Raw genomic sequence first — 19,234 nt, 5'->3', positions numbered from 1 at the left:
GACGTTGCGTCTTGTAAAGGGGCATTTTCCTGGATCAGACCGGTCTTCAGCAAATCACATTTTGGGTATACAATGACGGATTTAATCGGGAAAAATACCCAATTGTGATGTTTATGGGACATATTGGAGTGCCAACAAAGAAGCTCGTCAAAGGTAATGAATGTTTTATATTTTATTTCTGCGTTTTGGGTAGCACCGGCTACCGCAAAATCTGTTGTTTAGGTGACGGTCTGGTATTTTGGGGGGAGCATGCTATCAGATAATAGCTTCTCATGCTTTCGCCGAAAAGCATTTTACAAATCTGACTTGGTGGCTAGATTCACAACGAGTGTAGCTTTAATTCAGTACCTTGCATGTGTGTTTTAATGAAAGTTTGAGTTTTATCGAAAACTATAGGTGGCGCTCTGAAATTTCCGCTGATCTAATCCCGCCACAGGAACACTCCTCCATAAGAAGTTTTAACACTTTTTTGGTTACTACATGTTTCCATATGTGTTATTTCATAGTATTGATGTCTTCTGTATTATTCTACATGTAACGTCTGTTTCCAACTAACACTCTCAAACGCATAGATCCCCTGAAGCGCAGCTCACTCTCCAGATCCCAATCACCTGAATTCTGATCACCTGTTCACACCTGTATGTAATTTACACACTATTTAGTTCAGTTCTTTGTTTGTTTTGATACATGTTCTATTCGGAGCTCTGTTTATTTCCATATTAGTCCTCGAGTGTATCGTAGTTTTTGGCCATCCTCACTAACGAGGCCTTTTTGCCAGATTCCCTGTCATCACTCTTGCTTGCTCTCCCAGACTACGTTATTAGCCTTTTCCCTGCCTGTACTGTTACCTTTTTGGAGTCGCTGTGTATGACCTTCTGCCTGTCCCTGGAACAGGCTACCTGCCTCCTCCTGTGGTCCTTTACCGATAAACTTCTGCTGTGCCCTGCGCTTGAAACCAGCACTGTTTCCCATCATACTCATTATACTACAATGTAGAAAGTAGTAAAAAATAAAACCCTTGACTAAGTAGGTGTGTCCAAACTTTTGACTGGCACTGTATATAATCCTTGAATAGGATCATCTATTTTGGATGCAAGTTGAATGGAATTGGAGAGAGTGCTCGTGTATGCACTGATTTAATGCAAAGATACCCGAGTTAGTAGCTGTTTAAAATTGCTGCAGCTACAATTAAAGTATCTTCTTTACATTAAAAAAAATACAGTGACCCCGAAAGCCAGATGGAGATGTGTAAATTAGTACACTCTTAGAAAAAAGGGTTCCAAAAAGGTTCTGTGGCTGTCCTGATTGGAGAACCCTGTTAAGTTCCAGACATAACTATTTTCAGTTCCATGTAGAACCCTCTGTGGAAAGGGTTCTACCTGGAACCAAAAGGGTTATACCTGGAAGCAAAATGGGTTCTTCAAAGGGTTCGTCTATGGGGAAAGCAAAATAACCCCTTTTGGTTGTAGATAGCAGCCTTTTTTCTAATGTATAGGCCATACTGCAGCAAATGTAGGCCTACCCGTCACAAGAAAAAGACGTTACCTGGATGAGATGAACTGCGCTCTTACTGAGATGAGCGATCTATCCCCACCCTGAGCATTGATGATCGATCATGTAGATAGCAGAGAAAAGCCAGATTTACACATCACGCTGTTCATATACAGTGCATTCTGAAAAGTATTCAGACCCCTTGAAATTTTTTACATTGTGTTACGTTACAGCCTTTTTCTAAAATGGATTAAATCGTTTTTTTCCCCTCATCAATCTACATACAATACCCCTTAATGACAAAGCAAAAAAATGTTTTACATTTTTTTTAACATTGATTTGAAGAAAAAAAAATCACATTCAGGTAAGAATTCAGACCCTTTATTCAGAACTTTGTTGAAGCACCTTTGGCAGTGATTACAGTCTCAAGTCTTCTTGGGTATGACGCTACAAGCCTGGCACACCTGTATTTTGGGGGTTTCTCCCATTCTTCTCTGAAGTTGCTCTCAAGCTCTGTCAGGTTAGATGGGGAACATCTATGAACAGCTATTTTAGATCAGTTCAATCAGGTTCAAGTCTGGGCTCTGGCTGGGCCACTCAAGGACATTCAGAGACTTGTCCTAAAGCCACTTCTGCGCTGTATTGGCTGTGTGCTTAGGGTTGTTGTCCTTCTGGAAGGTGAACCTTCGCCCCAGTCTGCTGCCACCTTCACTGTAGGGATGATGCCAGGTTTCCTACAGACATGATGCTTGGCATTCAGGCCAAAGAGCTCAATCTTGGTTTTATCAGACTATAGAATCTTGTTTCTCATGGTCTGAGAGTCCAAGTGGGCTGTCATGTGCCTTTTACTGAGGAGTGGCTTCCATCTGCCCACTCTACCATAAAGGCCTGATTGGTGGAGTGCTGCAGAGATGGATGTCCTTCTGGAAGGTTTTCCCCATCTCAACAGAGCAACTCTGGAACTCTGTCAGAGTCAAATTCCCACCCAAGGCCCTTCTCCCGCCAATTGCTCTGCTTGGCCATGTGGATCACAACTAGTTCCATTTAAGAATGATGGAGGCCACTGTGTTCTTGGGGACCTTCAATGCTGCGTAAATGTTTTGGTATCCTTCCCCAGATCTGTGCCTCGACACAATCCTGTCTCAGACCTCTACACACAATTCCGCCGACCTCATATGGCTTAGTTTTTGCTCTGACATGCACTGTCAACTGTGGGACCTTATATAGACAGGTGTGCCTTTCCAAATCATGTCCAATCAATTGAATTTACCTCAGGTGGACTCCAATCAAGTTGTATAAACACCTCAAGGATGATCAATGGAAACAGGATGCACCTGGGTTCAATTTCGAATCTCATAGCAAAGGGTCTGAATACCTGTATTTGTAATTGTCCACATATTCTAAGTCTGAACCGTCCAGAGTAGTGATGCTAGACGGGCGGTGTGGGTGCGGGCAGCGATCGGTTGAGAGCATGCATTTAGTTTTACTTGCAGAGATCGGTTGAGAGCATGCATTTAGTTGTACTTACATTTAAGAGCAGTTGGAGGCAACGGAAGGAGTGTTGTATGGCATTGAAGCTCGTCTGGACGTTTGTTAACAAAGTATCCAAAGAAAGGCCAGAAGTATACAAAATAGTAGCGAGGCTACATACAGACACCAGTTAGTCGAACTGATTGAGGTAGTATGTACGTGTAGATATGGTTAAAGTGACTATGTATATATGATGAACAGAGAATAGCAGTAGCGTTAAAGAGGGGGTGGTGGGTGTCGGGACTCAATGCAGATAGCCCGGTTAGCCAATGTTCGGGGGCAATGGTTGGTCCAGCAAATTGAGGTAGTATGTACATGAATGTATAGTTAAAGTGACTATGCGTATATGATAAACAGAGATTAGCAGCACATTTTTCCTTTCGATTATTTAATTAACCTATATCATGTTATTTCAGTTTATCCCTTTGGAGCATTTGCCAAAGCGATTTGGAGTTGTTGAACGGGATTCACAAAATGTATTATCATTGAATTTGAATGAACTGAATGATTAGGAGAAATGGAATGTTACGGAATAGATGTTACAATAAAAATAAAAAATCTGGTGGCATTTGTTGAGAGTCAGGCAGAGAATGGAGTAAAAGTGCACTGTACTGTAAGTACGCAACAAGGCTGTGGGCCAGGTATAAATAGTTTTAGCAGCCTTTGCAATAAATTGGAATACAAAACAAGCCATCGACCCTTGATGGGCTATGAGCAGTTTAGGGACTTTTAAGGGACTAAGAAGCCGAGTTTAGGGACTTTACATTTATTCAGTATTTTGCAAGGCATGTCACTTCACCCATCTCTTTGCATAGCACACCACTTGCACTGTTTTCTAACCACATTTTCTAACCGCTCTCCTTGCCTCCTCCTGAAAACCCATTGGAGAAGAAGGTGAGGGGGAGGGACCTCTAACCTTCTCATCCAATGGGTTTTGAGAAGGAGACAAGCAGCGAGGATGCAACAAATCAAGGAAATGCAATTGCGATTCTCCCAAGGACAGAGGAAGCAAGTATTTAACAGCTATTACATTTTTTTGGACAGTGCCAGAATGACTGAGATACCATAATACCATGGCCTGTTCAGAAACCACCCTTAGACCCTACTGCCCAGATTTTAGACACTTGTGGAAATCTGAGAGGGACTGTTGGATGGTGACATGGTGAAATCTCCACCTTACCCTCCGATATCAAATTTTATTGGTCACATACACGTGTTTAGCAGATGTTATTGCAGGTATAGCGAAATCCCTATAGACTTGGTAGTATTGCTTAGACCTGTCCAATTATTTTTAGATTTCCAGAAGTGTCCAGGGGTAGGGGTTGTTTCTGGACGGGACCCCACAACTCTTTGGGTGTGTGGTGGACCTACAGCACGACACTTGAGGCATTGGTTGGATGTTTAAGTCCAGTGCTATTCACACTCTGATTTGCATAGGTGTAAGCTGGACACCCACGGCACCCTGTCAGGCTGATCAGACAGGTCTGGAGGCTGGAGGCCTGCTGTAAAAAGTGAAATTATATTTTTTACTTGTCTACTATTGCTTCATTCCAGCTAGTTAGATGCGCAACCACTGGCTAACTATAGCTAGGGCATATTTTTAATCTAGCAATCGATACTGTTGTTTTGGCTTTAGCATCATTTAATAAGATTAACCATGGTTAACTAGGTAACTAGGATACAGTATAGTATATCAGTTAGATAACCATTTACAGTAACAGCAGTTCATTAATAAGCCAATACACACTAAATCTCATGCAGAAATGGAGAAATCTTATCTTGGCACTGTGGCACTGTATGGGTATTGTGTAGCCCAAACTGTTCGGACGCTATAGACAGAAGTTAGGCTAACCATTTACAGTAACAATGGTTAGTTAATAAGTCAATATGGTATGGGCAGCTATTAACCCATTAGAGTCTAAGCCCGGTCTAAAATGCAAAAAAACAGATCTCTAGCTTAAACTGACAGATTTTTATGGGGATTTTTTATAACGCTAACTAGATTTCCGTGGGGGCGCAGACATCAACCTTAGGGGGTTAATCAATTAATTAATAGATAATAGATTCATAGAATGGCATTAGACGGATGACCTCCTACTTTGAAAGGACAGGAAGTGTTGGCTGTACACTTGACCAGGCATTCCACATTTAACCCCACACATATTTGAGCATCAAAATATCAAGTTGTTTTTTGGCTTTATATGTAAAAATTAAAAAACAAGCAACTTTCAATTTTTTAAGAGCTAATAAACAGACATTCCCGATTGCTCCATTTTAACTCGGGTCCTACCTCAGGAATCTTGATTTAATGTTGTCGATGAAATAGGCTAATTATTTTGACCAATATAACAACATAGACACCAAAATGTTCTGTCAATCCTCGAGATCAACATTAGTTCTAGCACTTTGGCTGTTGTTAAATTGTGTGCAGTATCACACAAGCCCTTTATCATTTGACTGTCATTCAGAAATGTTTTCCTTTCCTGAATCAGCTGATGCTGCGCAATAATGTCCCCACATAACTAGACAGCTAGACATCAAACACACATCAAACAAATATTATACGTCATTATTGAAGAAACATTTTAATGACAGTATCGATTTTTTTTTTAAATGAATCATATTTACTCTTTCTGTTTGAAGCATTGGAATTTGCAATCACATACATTCTTTTGGATATGTGTGTCCTTAAAAACTGTTTTCACACCCTAACATAGGGTGATACGAAATGTTACGAGATTACAGTACACTTCCGAGATCTCCATACCGGACAAGAGTCCGACAGCAATATCCTGGAATTTCACAGGATCAAGGTCAATATGTAATTCAATTGTTAGTAAATGCTTAGTTTATGATATAACAACAAACATCTGAGTCAAAAATGTAAGGAAAGAAAGGTAGTGTTTTATGTTACACGATATTTGCCAAATCTGTAAAGACTCCAAGCATGAGAAAGGGTTTAAACAGTCATGAATTATATTAATGTATGTCCCCCGTTTATATCTTAAAGTCTTCACAAATAAATGCTAATTATTATTAATTACTGTGTAATAGCTCCAAACAGCTCCACAATAAGAAATGCTCACTTATACCCTAGTTTATAGAAAGACCCTTATCTGTTTTGAGTTTTGTACTAAGAGTTGTGAAAGTTGACCACGTACTCTAGAGTGAAAAAGAGAAAAACCTGTATAAATAATGTCTGTTAGTGGTCGAGGGAAAGAGAAAAAGAGTGACGGAAAGAAAGAGACAAAGAAAGAAAAACAGACAGAGCTAGAACAGCTGCTACATCTCTGGAGACTAAAGTGTAATTTCCTTTCCTATTACATGTTAATTTTTCAATTAGTTCACGATTTCTCCTGCTTCCGCTGTTCGGGACACACTGTTGTTTCGAGCAACTGTTGCTATGAAACTGCTCCATTACTAGCACAACACATCTCTGTTAAGCTTTCTGAGTGGCGCAGCGGTCTAAGGCACTGCATCGCAGTGCTTGAGGCATCACATCAGACCCGGGTTTGATTCCAGGCTGTGTTGCAGGGACCTCCCGGTATGTCGACGTCCCACCGCACTCTATTGACTCCTTGTGGCGAGCCGGGCGCATGCACGCTGACTTCGGTTGCCAGTTGTAAGGTGTTTCCTCCGACACATTGGTGAGGCTGGCTTCCGGGTTAAGCAAAGCAGTGTGTCAAGAAGCAGTGCGGCTTGGCAGGATCGTGTTTCGGGGGATGCATGGCTCTCGACCTTCGCTCTACCGAGTCTGTATGGGAGTTGCAGCGATAGGACAAGACTGTAACTACCAATTGGATATCACGAAAATTGGGGAGGAAAAACTAAACATTTAAAAACTCTGTTGTTACCATGTGTGGCAGACCAGGGGGTTTGGTCAAGACATTTACACGGACAGAGTTGGATTAGCTTGGTTTCAAGGGTGTCTATTCAAGTAACATCCGAAAATAAAATAATAGGTCTCCTCCAGGAGATCTCCCCCGGGATACCGTCTTCTGGGCCCCGAGGTCTTGCTGTATCCTGGGGGGAAAAAAACTGAGCACCCTTCGTTATCTCTGTCACTGAGCACAACTATACGGGAGTAACCTCCCTTCCCCCAGTCCCCTCTCCCATGTGCTGCCCTTCTGGCAGCTTTACGGGACTCGTCCAGCTGGTGAGCAATCAGCCCCTTGATTACTCACCAACCACAGTCAGCCCCAATTAGCCCTGGCCGGAGACCTGGCACGTCGAGACCTGGCACGTCCAGCAGAGGGAGCCATCATGATGTAGACTCCATCTGTCACCAGGCCTTGATGAGTCTCCCCCTGGTGGCTGACCTGCTGTACGCCACACATGATAATGAAGGTTACGTATGTAACCACGGTCATGTGAGCTATATGGATCACTCCAATATATTGGTATCACTCCGCAGCGGAGGGAAACATCCAAGGTGAGGATTTACCGATGTACTCCCGTGTAAACCTGTGCCAAGGCTGGGGTCCGCCCCTATATATAGACCCCAGATCGCCATTGAGCAGGTCTTAGTTGGACGCATGCGACAAACTCCCTTCATAAACCTGGAGACCAAGGGATGGCGACCCACCTGCCTGTCCATCCACCCCGCATGACAGGCAGATATAACAGCCAAAATACCCTCTCAGTGTAGAGGCTGCCAAGCCCTCATCCAAGCGAGACTGCAGGTATTGGAGGACATACTGCACCCCGCATGACTCGGGCACAACCTCAATACCAGTGCACAAAGAGCAGCGCAACTGGTATGATGCGGTTGTAATCAGCGCCCTTGCGCTCTACATGGTGTTCATTACACCCTCCTGAGGTCCTAGCATGGACCATTGGTGCCGTTCAGTGGCCAAGTCCACAGACTGAGGCGTTGCGGCCTCAGATGCCAGAGAGTTCCCCCAACCTAAGACAGCAGGTCCAGTCTCAGGGGAAGGTGCCAAGGTGTCCCAGACAACAGTGACAAGAGAAGGCTGAACCAGGGTTTTCTGGACCAGTATGGGGCCACCAGAAGCAGACGATGCTCTGCCATCCTGGTCCTGTCCAGCACAGCCTGGATCAGAGGAAAAGGGGGGAATGCATAAGCTCCATCCCTGGCCAATCGTGAGCCAGAGCATCCAAGCCCAGAGGCCCTGGTGGCTCCAAAATGGAGTACCACAGGGGGCAGTGTTCATTGTCCAGGGAGGCAAACAGGTTCACCTGCACTCTCACGAACTTGTCCCACAGGTGCTGCACCACTTAGGGATGTAGGCTCCGGCTAACGAAACAAGCACGACAAACCACGGGCGGAAGATACAGATCAACCGCGTGCAGCGAGTGGAGCACTCTAGAGGAGGGGCTGGCCATGTGGCCAGGCTACATGGCTGCTCCAGGCTACAAACAGCCAGTGAGTATACTTCCATGCAAGATATTACACTTACCAGTGACTTACCAAGCGAACTTCAGAAAGTTTGTACCTCAAACCATATGGACGTCCGCCGTGTAAATGAAAAAGAGCGTGTGCCGCTACCATGGGATCTATATATAGGGGTGGACCCCAGCCGTGACACAGGTGTATACGGGAGTAAGTCTGTAAATCCTCATCTCAGATGTATCCCTCCGCCACGAAGTGATACCAATATATTTGAATGATCAAATATAGTGAAACACAACTCCATCTCTCCATCTTAGATCCCCACTCGAGGCCCAGCTCAGAAAAGCAGAGCCCCATGACCCAGAAACACAGCCCCCAGGCCCAGCCCAGCCCCATAGTCAACCAGCCCAGCCAAGGAGCATCCCAGCCGGGTCATGCACCAGCCCAGCCGGGACAGACAACCACCACCCAGGAAGGCTCAGCACCACTAGCTCTGCCCGGCCAAACACCAGACCAGCCAGGCCAAGAACCAGCAGCAGCCACGCAGCCTACCCCAGGAGCAGCCGCCCAGCCCAGCCCGGCAGGCACCCAGCAGAGCCCGGTCGCCCAGCCACCCGGCCACCCTCCCCCGCTCTACCTCCACGACGGCAGGTATTTCAAATCAAATAAAATGTTATTTGTCACATGCACCGAACAGGTGTAAGACCTTACACTGAAATGCTTACTTACAAGCCCATAACCAACAATGCAGTTTGCAGTTTAGGAAAATACTTTAAAAAGTATGAAGTAAAAGTAACACATAATTAAGGAGCAGCAGTAAAATAACAATTGCAAGGCTATATACAGCGGGGTACCGGTACAGAGTCAATGTCCAGGGGCACCGGTTAGTCGAGGTAATATGTACATGTAGGTAGAGTTATTAAAGTGACTGTGCATAGATAATAACACAGTAGCAGCAGTGTAAAAGAGGGGGGGGGAGTGACAATGCAAATAGTCTGGGTAGCCATTTCATTAGATGTTCAGTAGTCTTATGGCTTGTGGGTAGAAGCTGTTTTAGAAGCCTCTTGGACCTAGATTCTGGTACCGCCTGCGGTGCGGTAGCACAGAGGACAGTCTGACTACGGTGGCTGGAGTCTTTGACAATTTTTAGGGCCATCCTCTGACACGACCTGGTAGAGAGGACCTAGATGGCAGGAAGCTTGGCCCTGGTGATGTATTGGGCCGTACGCACTACCCTCAGTAGTGCCTTGCGGTCGGAGGCCGGGCAGTTACCATACCAGGCAGTGATGCAACCCGTCAGGATGCTCTCTGGTGCTGCTGAAGAACCTTTTGAGGATCTGAGGACCCATGCCAGATCTTTTCGGTCTCCTGAGGGGGAATAGGTTTTGTCGTGCCCTCTTCACAACTGTCTTGGTGTGCTTGGACCATGTCAGTTTGTTGGTGATGTGGACGCCAAGGAACTTGAAGCTAGCAACCTACTCCACTACAGCCCCGTCAGTGAAAATGGGGACGTGCTCGGTCCTCCTTTTCCTGTAGTCCACAATCATCTCCTGTTAGGATGGAGAAATGCGTGACGCTGTCTGTCAGTGTCAGTCATTACGACTACAGTTAAGAGGATGCTTTTCCTGTGCCGTTTGGGAATGACAGAGATATTACATTGTATTTTGTGTGTGTGTGTGTGTGAGACGTGCGTGAGCCTGCCTGTGTGCATGCTTTTCCAATTAGTGAGAGCGTGCACTTGAGTTGTATGTGTGCAGGGTAGGTGAACGTATGCTAAGATTGTGGATGTTTGTATACATTTACGGATGTGTGTGTTTAATACATGGCGCCCAACCGGAGGGCTTTATGTTCTCTGTCACAACCAGAGAGAGAGCTGCCACCGTGAAGGGTTCTTGTGTGTTTGTGTATGCACTTGCATTATATAGGGAATACGCACACTCTTTCTCAACCTCATATTTGTCTGGTGTCTACAGGTCAGAGGTGAAAGCCAGGCAGGATGTGAAACCGGATATCCGCCAGCCTCCGTTCACCGACTACCGGCAGCACCCCGTTGACTACCGGCATCCTCCGGTGGCTGATTACCGGCAGCCGCCCACACTGGATTATCGTCACCCTCCTCCCCTCATCGACTACAGACAACACTCGACAACACTCGCTGCACAGTTCCCTCTTGCACAGTTTCCACCTGACTTCAGACCACAGGTAAGACTGCACATCCCAGAAGGCATTACTACAGTACACACCATATGTACGACTACATACCCCAGAATTCCCTAGTACAAACACCATATGTACGACTACATACCCCAGAATTCCCTAGTACAAACAGTCAAAATATGCACAGCTTTCATTGGTGCAGTTCCCCCTGGACTTCAGACCACAGATAAGACTGCACATCCTAGAATCCCCTACTAAACATCACAGTTGAGACTACATATCCGAGAATCCCCTATTACAGAAAATACTTAGTGGACAGACAGTTGCGTTTAGAGCAGTTTCCCCCAGACTTCAGACCACAGGTAAGTCTGTACATCCCAGAATCCTCTACTGGACACCACAGGTAAGACAACATACCCCAGAATCCCATACAGCATGTAAAACTACACATCCCAGACTACAGACAGGTATAAGTTGACTGTATTGGCTATATTTTTTTTATGAATGCTGCTTCTTGGTTGTGTGCTGTGTACAGGACTTTGACTACTTCACGGTAGAGCTGGAGAAAAGTGTGAAGGGTTTTGGCTTCAGTATCCGTGGGGGACGGGAGTACAAGATGGATCTGTTTGTTTTGCGGCTTGCAGAGGATGGGCCAGCCATCCACAATGGCAGAATGAGGGTGAGGGACATCACTTCCTGCCCTGACTGCAACACAGCAACATTCTTTTCCAGCCCAATAGCAATGCAGTACTTCATATAATTTGACAAGTCTCTGTTCATCCTGTCCCATCTTTACTCTCTTTTTTATGGCTTTGTTTCTTTTCTCTCACTATCCCTCTCGCTATTTCTCTCTCTCAGGTGGGGGATCAAATCATTGAGATAAATGGTGACAGTACCCGGGACATGACTCATGCCCGGGCCATTGAGTTGATCAAGGCGGGGTGCAGGCGGGTGAGACTGTTGCTAAAGAGAGGCACGGGACAAGTGCCTGAGTATGGTGGGTCTCCCCCCAAATAAACCCCCATCTTAATTTTTTTCTCTCTCTTTCCCTCTCTCGCTTTATCATTTTTCTCTCTCTATGATTATATCTTTCTTTCTCAATCTCTTTTTGGTTGACAATCTCTCTCTTGTGCTAGTTTTTAAAAATGTTCTCTCTTGTTTCCCATCATCGCTCACTCTCTCTCTCTCTCTCTCTCTCTCTCTCTCTCTCTCTCTGTCTCTGTCTCTGTCTCTGTCTCTGTCTCTGTCTCTGTCTCTGTCTCTCTCTGTCTCTGTCTCTGTCTCTCTCTGTCTCTGTCTGTGTTTCAATAAAATTCAAAGTGCTTTATTGGCATGGGAAACATATGTTCACATTGCCTAACCAAGTGAAATAGATAATAAACAAAAGTGAAATATACATTAAATAATGAACAGTAAACATTACACTCACAAAAGTTCCAAAGGAATAGAGACATTTCAAATGTGATATTATGGCTAAATACAGTGTGGTAACGATGTGCAAATAGTTCAAGTAAAAAAGGGAAAATAAATAAACATAAATATGGGTTGTATTTACAATCGTGTTTGTTCTTCACTGGTTGCTGCTCTGGCACACTGTGGTATTTCACCCAATAGGGAGTTTAACAGAATTGGATTTGTTTTTGAATTCTTTGAGTCTGTGCAATCTGAGGGAAACATGTGTCCTACCGGCTCGATTCTGTCTAATGTAGCAACATTTGAAATGGTGCTTTTACATTGTATAAAAGTAGAGAGCATCAGAGATAGAAAATGGTATATCATACACTACAGATGAGGAACAATGGGAAGGTAATTCTGCTTTGGAAGTTGATAAACTTGTAACCTCACTTTTGAGAAGATGGCCTTGAATGTTTTGGTACACCTACTGGAGAGCTCTTCTTTGTCTACACCCATTCAGTATTGTTCACACCATCTTAAGAATTGCCTTAGGCGAAAGGCTCGGCACACGCATACTCAAGCAGACTGGCTATCATTCGGCCAAATGAGAAATAAGTGCACTCAGGCTATCCGGAAGACGAGTTTCTTTAAAGAGCTGGTCTCTCTCTGTGGGTCTAACCCCAAGACTTTCTGGAAAACATTTAAAGACCTGGAGAATAGACCCTCCTCCTCACAGCTGCCCATGTCCCTTAATGTTGATGTTTGTTACTGACAAGAAGCACACGGCTGAGCTTTTTAATCACCACTTCATTAAGTCAGGATACCTATTTCACTAAGCCATGCCTCCTTGCCAGTCCAACATTTCCTCATCTACCACCCCTTCTAATGCGACTAGCCCCGATGCTCCTCCCTCTTTTTCCCCTGCCACGCTACAAAGTTTCTCCCTGCAGGCAGTTACTGAGTCCAAGGTGCTAAAGGAGCACCTTAAACTTGACCCATTGGTTGATGCTTATTTATAAAACCCTTTTAGGCCTCACTCCCCCCTATCTGAGATATCTACTGCAGCCCTCATCCTCCACGTTTTGCCAGTCACATTCTGTTAAAGGTTCCCAAAGCACACACATCCCTGAGTCACTCGTCTTTTCAGTTGGCTGCAGCTAACGACTGGAACGAGCTGCGACAAACACTCAAACTGGACAGTTTTATCTCAATCTCTTCATTAAAAGACTCTGAGCAGTTGTGGCTGCTTTGTGTGTGTGATGTATTGTTGTCTACTGCAACCTTAAAGGTCCTCAATGATGTCACCATTGCCCTTGATTCTAAGCAATATTGTCCTGCTATTTTTATTGACTTGGCCAAAGCTTTTGATACGGTAGACCATTCCATTATTGTGGGCCAGCTAAGGAATATTGGTGTATCTCTGAGGGCCTTTGGCCAGGTCTACTATCTACTTCTTGCCCTTAGTGCTGTTGTCTGTGCCCAATAACGTTTGTACCATGTTTTGTGCTGCTACCATGTTCAAATCAAATTTATTTATATAGCCCTTCTTACATCAGCTGATATATCAAAGTGCTGTACAGAAACATTGCCTAAAACCCCAAACAGCAAGCAATGCAGGTGTAGAAGCATGGTGGCTAGGAAAAACTCCATAGAAAGGCCGAAACCTAAAGAGGAACCAGGCTATGAGTCCTCTTCTGGCTGTGCCAGGTGGAGATTATAACAGAACATGGCCAAGATGTTCAAATGTTCATAAATGACCAGCATGGTCAAATAATGGTAATCACAATGAACAGGTCAAGGTTGTCATGTTGTGTTGCTAACATGCTATGTTGTCATTTGTTGCTGCCTTGCTATGTTGTTGTCTTTAGGTCTCTCTTGTGTTTTGCCCTATATTTATATTGTATTTATTTTAATCCCAGGCCCTAGTTCCCGCAGGAGGTAGGGTTGATTCAAGCATTCTGACCTAACAACAGCAGTCAACCACCCAAGCTAACGTTGGCTAGCTTGCAAGCTACTTCCAGACAAATGAGAGAACAGCTCACTCTGACCGTTTTACTCGCCCGATAGAGCTGGTTAGGCTGTTTTTATGTTATCCAGAACGTTGGCTACCGCAACTGTGCTGCTGGCAACAATTGAGCGTCCGTAAATTCGTCAGTTAGTGCAATCGGAGTAGATAGCCAGAGTGAATTTACCAGCTACGTCTATTGACAACATGAACATTCTATTGAAAGGGTTACTTGCATAGTGGAGTCTTTGTTTAGACATATAGCTAGCTTGCTAAACAATGAACCATAATCCCAACTCATAACATTACTACCCTGCATGAATCTGTAGGTAGCTAACCAACCAGGTTCAATGTTAGCTAGCTAGCTAACATTAGGCTATAACTAGCAATGCAAATTACTCTGAGATAAGAAAAACATTAGTACACAGATCAGAACAGATCACAGCAAGCGAGCCAGCTAACGTTGGCTAGCTATTGAACAGTACGCTTTAACTTGAAATGAAAACAACTTTCTGACTAAACTAGAAGTGTGTAATATCTGAAAATGTAGCTAGATAGACTATCTTAAATGGATGGATGCTTCTCCCTCTCTGTCACGGATGCCATTGTTGCCTTAGTTTGAAGATGTAATCCGGAGACAGGTGTTATGCAATAGCTTTCTGTGTGTTCTTTTTTCGACTCTGTCTGCATATTTGCAATCAAAAGGCAGAATTTCCTCCATCTCCTTAGCTATCATACTCTAACTCCACCGTGCATTCCACCGATTTCAAAACTCATCCAGAAAGTGAAGAGCAACACCTTTTCAGTTCTACTTTGTGATATCTTTAAAAAAAAGCTGTGTTAGAAATTGCGATCTCCATGGCTCTCCTGTGAGAGCGACATATGTCTAGTTTCCTCAAATGAGTCACATATGTGTCTCTAATATAGTCATAGATTTGGCAGGAGATGAGGAAGTGCAGTTTCCACCTCATTTTGTGAGCAGTGTGCACATAACCTGTCTTCTCCTGAGAGCCAGGTCTGCTTACGGCGTCCTCTCTCAATAGCAAGGCTATGCTCACGGAGTCTGTACGTAGTCAAAGCTTTCCTTAATTTTGGGTCAGTCACAGTGGTCAGGTATTCTATCGCTGTCTGCTCGCTGTTTAGGGCCAAAAAGCATTCTAGTTTTCTCTGTTATTTTGTTCATTCTCTCCAATGTGTCAAGTAATTATCTTTTCGTTTTGTAATGATTTGGTTGGGTCTAATTTCATCATCGATCATTCACTCTCTCTGTTTCTCTTTCGCTCTCTCTCTCTCACTTTCTCTCTCTCTCTCTCTCTCTCTCTCTCTAGCCCCGTTTATACCTGGTTCTAACATGCGTCTGTTTTCTTGATCTTGTCCACATTCTGATTTTGCCCACATTTTCAACAGGTGTAGACAATCAAAAGATGCATTTTGAACTGATTGTGATTAGATCATGACCACCTCTGGAGGTAGTCGAAGACAAATCTTGTACAGATAACCTTGAAGTGTAAACAAATCCTGACAAGGAAAGAAAATACATTAGGCCAACGTCACAGTTTCCACCCTCTACATTTTTTAAATGAAATTGGACAGTGGCCTCGCTTATGCTTAAAGAAAACTATACACACCTTATTGCTAGAGATTTGTCTGGAAAATGCTCAAATATTCACAGAATATAATATAATGAAATAAAATTGAAAACGATTGCATTATATTACAGGCATCAGATTCTAATTAAGTATAAGCCTAAACAGTTTTACCAAATGGGAAAAAAATGGACTTCCTAAAGATGGTCTGTGGTTTGTTTTCCTCCAAATCATTGATTAGTGATTATTCACTTTCTTTCACTCATCGAGGGTTGATAGACTAATATAGCTACTAGCATTACAGAATTTAAACTGAACTACAAATGTATTAGGTATGCATGGGACATACTATGATGGAGTCGCAGCAGAGAGAGCAGTGCATTACAAGTGTATGTCAAGGTATAATGTGTAATCCAAATTTTCCTCCTGTAGCCTGCCTTTATCTAGTGGACTTTTATAACATTTCGAAAGAAAAGCCACTATTATTTTCATATCTGATATAGAAACTGAATTTGACTATTGACATGACCAAAAAAAGTATATGAAACGCTAAGCAGCTTACCCTTAGTATCTTCATCCTCCAAAGCACTGTCCAGAATAAACAGTAGGCTGGTGGTAGGACTGTCAGGTTATCAGGTTCCCACCATTACAGTCATTGGCTTTTATGTACAATGTATTCAGTTATTTGATTTTGCACTGGCGTTGGCTGTTGGAATGGGAGAAACATTTTTCTGTCATTCAGGATGATATCTGTTCATAAATATATTTATATTTATAGATATAAATATACTTATTTTTATAAGCGTTATCTAACTTTGTTTGGCGTGGCATTAAAATAGAGGTGAAGACAACTTCAACGTCACAAGATAGCAATGTCAAAGGTTATTTACAATACAAGATAACAATCCTATAAAGGCAGTGTACGTAAACATCCATGCGTAAAGATCACCCCTGTTCAGACCTGTTTGGATAGATGTGTTGTGACATTCGGAGATGCGCTGTAGCCTACGTTTTGTTTTTACTGTGTGCATTAGGGCCTAAGTGTGATTCTTTTTTTAATGTATTGTGCATTAATTGTATTTTGTAAACACATTCAGATACTCAGCTGGTGTGTTTGCTGAGTTTTTTAGGGATGAGTATTCATTTGAATATTAAATATTGAATATTAATTTGTACAACTGTGGACAGGTTGAGGTTATCGGGCCAGTCTGCTATAATGATAAAATTATTGAACATAAAAGTGTGCTGGTTTTTGTCGATATATATACACAGCTTGTGTCATAAGGGGAGGTCCAAGGCAGGTAGAAATCATTTGCATTCAGGAGGGACAAGTGTATCTGGTTAAAATACAGACTCAGTGGACAAATAAGATACACATTTGTACACATGTGTATACGCAACTAATCTCGATCGGATCATCCTGAAGGATGGTGACAACCACATTTAATGCAAGGTGTAATCATGGCTTCCCTCTCACACACACTAATGCAGACCACCGCAAATGTTACAACCATGATGTGTGCTATAAACAGCAGATAATACCTGAAATGTTACCTACTCTTACTGCTACTGCTCTGTGGAACCTGAAAGACACCTTAACTGACACAACAAAAGCTTTAGCTAATTCAATCTGCTTCCATAACCCTACATTGAAACAACATCTGAGAAGCTTCTGATGATGCTTTCTGCTTATCAAACTGTCCCTTGTGAAATAACACGAGTGAAAATGTATTTTTAACCCCTTTGCTTTAACTCTAATGATTGGTATAGGCTTTTACTCCACTTCCCTTAGGAATGGTACCTTCCAACCTCTCCATGTGCATGAAAGGTGATATGCTAAGCTCACCCTATTTCTTCCTAATGGGCCACTCTAAAGACACGGTTTGTGAAAAGCTGCATGTCTTTCTCTCCATTCTGACTCTCATTTAAATCTGTTCTTGTGTGTGTGTTTGTGTGAATGCGTGTGTGTGTGTATAAGTGCAAGTGTGTGTGTGCTGGCGTGTATCCTACCTGTGTGTGTGTGTGTGTACTACATGTTTGTGTATATCCTACATGTGTGCGTGTGTATGTGCATCACTGCATGCCTCTGTGTCAGTGTGTGTGTATGGTAATATCTGTTTATGTGTTGAGACAATCAGGCTTATGTTTGGTTGTGGTGGTCTCAGTAGAAAAAGCAATCAGGTCTGAAGAGGACCTGCACCACAGTAAACTATGCAATGGAGTGCACCCTCCGTAAAGTGAAACTGCTCTCAGTGTTGGCCAGGGCCATCCCCACACAAGCACACACACCCTCTTCAGTAATAGACCGATCTTGTCACACAACAGAGTGCATCACAGGTGGCACCCTAAATGGGCCCTAGTCAAAAGTAATGCACTGTATAGGGAATTAGTGTGCCATTTAGTGTCTAGGGTTTTCAGAGAATGGTGCGACAAACAAAAAACATCCGGTCAGCTGCAGTCCTGTAGGCGAATTCAGCTTGTGAGATGAGAGGCCGAATGAGAGGCCGAATGAGAATGGCAAGATTCGTGTAAGCTAACAGGTGTGGCAAAAACAGTGGCAAAACATTGCCTGGTCTAGCAAATCGCAGTTCCTGTTGCGTCATGCTGATGGCAGAGTCAGGATTTGGCATAACATGCATTACGTTCGCGAGCGTTGCAAAATAAATGTATACATACATGTTATTCAATCATTTAATCCAAATTGCTCGCGCACGTTAACGAGCTTCTGCATAGCCAGGCACTAAAATAGAACTTGGTTCTAAAATTGAACTTGGTACTACAGAACCAAGTTAGAACTTGGTTCTATTTTAGATGCTTGACGTGTTGCAAATCCCGCCTCTGCAATATCCTCATAGGTTTTTAGGAGCATATATCCACATGGTTGATTGAAAGCTGAATTGAGCTCCACACTCCAGCCTAGTTGGTGGTGGTAATGCACCTTAAAGTTGGTTGCCAAACGCCCTATAAAGTCCACAGAAGAAGACGACTGAAGGAGAAGAGATTACTCGAAACAAACTAAATCCCCCCTTTTATCTGTGGATTAATTGTCGGAGTAGAGAACACACGATTTTGTTTGACTCAAAATTGGTCAAAATTCTACGAAGATACACGAAAAAAGGACCTTATGCATTTCATTAACAACCCAATGTTTATATCCAGGGCCAATTAGCTAGAAACAGCAAGCTAGCTAAATGTCCATGAATGTTTCATGTGTTTCGACCTGTTCCCAAATTAATATAGTGGGTTCAGAGTTTGTTTTGATATTTCAACCAGCGTATCCTGATTGCATCTGGTGTGTATGGACAAAATCAACATGTGCCCGGAGTAGTGCCCGGAGTAGTCAGCATGTAAGCAGCAGTCCATTGCCCCATCCTGCCTACTGTCAAGTTACAGGCTGGTGGCGGTGGAGTAATGGTGTGGGTAATGTTTTCTTGACACACGTTAGGTCCCTTGATACCAACGCTTCCATGCCCTGGAAAATTCAGTCTGTTCTGGAGGCAAAGGTGGGTCCGACCCGGTACTAGATGGGTGTACATAATAAACAGGCCACTGAGTGTATATAGTCCTGACTGTCCTGGTGATGATGAACAAGGATCTGGGTGTGGATACATAAGGAGATTATAGAGAGATAAATAAAATAGTTTTTGGTCTAGCAAGGCTGCAGTCTTGATTGACATCATTCCTCTCTGTTTTTCTTCTTTATCCTGCAACTATCTG

At 43.4% G+C, this 19,234-nt stretch overlaps 1 protein-coding gene across 2 annotated transcripts in view; it reads left to right on the top strand.

The window, feature by feature from the left end:
• LOC109888917 (membrane-associated guanylate kinase, WW and PDZ domain-containing protein 2) overlaps positions 1–12,088 on the top strand; it is a 260,612-nt gene extending 248,524 nt beyond the window's left edge. For both annotated transcript variants that reach the window (XM_031823241.1, XM_031823242.1), the window contains exons 18-21: positions 8,692–9,025; positions 10,348–10,576; positions 11,067–11,210; positions 11,390–12,088. In XM_031823241.1, coding sequence (XP_031679101.1) covers positions 8,692–9,025; positions 10,348–10,576; positions 11,067–11,210; positions 11,390–11,548 — 866 coding nt within the window. In that variant the 3' untranslated portion in view covers positions 11,549–12,088. The remainder of the gene's footprint in view (positions 1–8,691; positions 9,026–10,347; positions 10,577–11,066; positions 11,211–11,389) is intronic.
• Positions 12,089–19,234: the final 7,146 nt, after the last annotated feature.

This window comes from Oncorhynchus kisutch, linkage group LG4 (genome assembly GCF_002021735.2).
Source record: "Oncorhynchus kisutch isolate 150728-3 linkage group LG4, Okis_V2, whole genome shotgun sequence".
NCBI lineage: Eukaryota > Metazoa > Chordata > Actinopteri > Salmoniformes > Salmonidae > Oncorhynchus > Oncorhynchus kisutch.
Note: the sequence above shows the minus strand (reverse complement) of the source record. Positions and strands in the feature narration are given on the sequence as shown.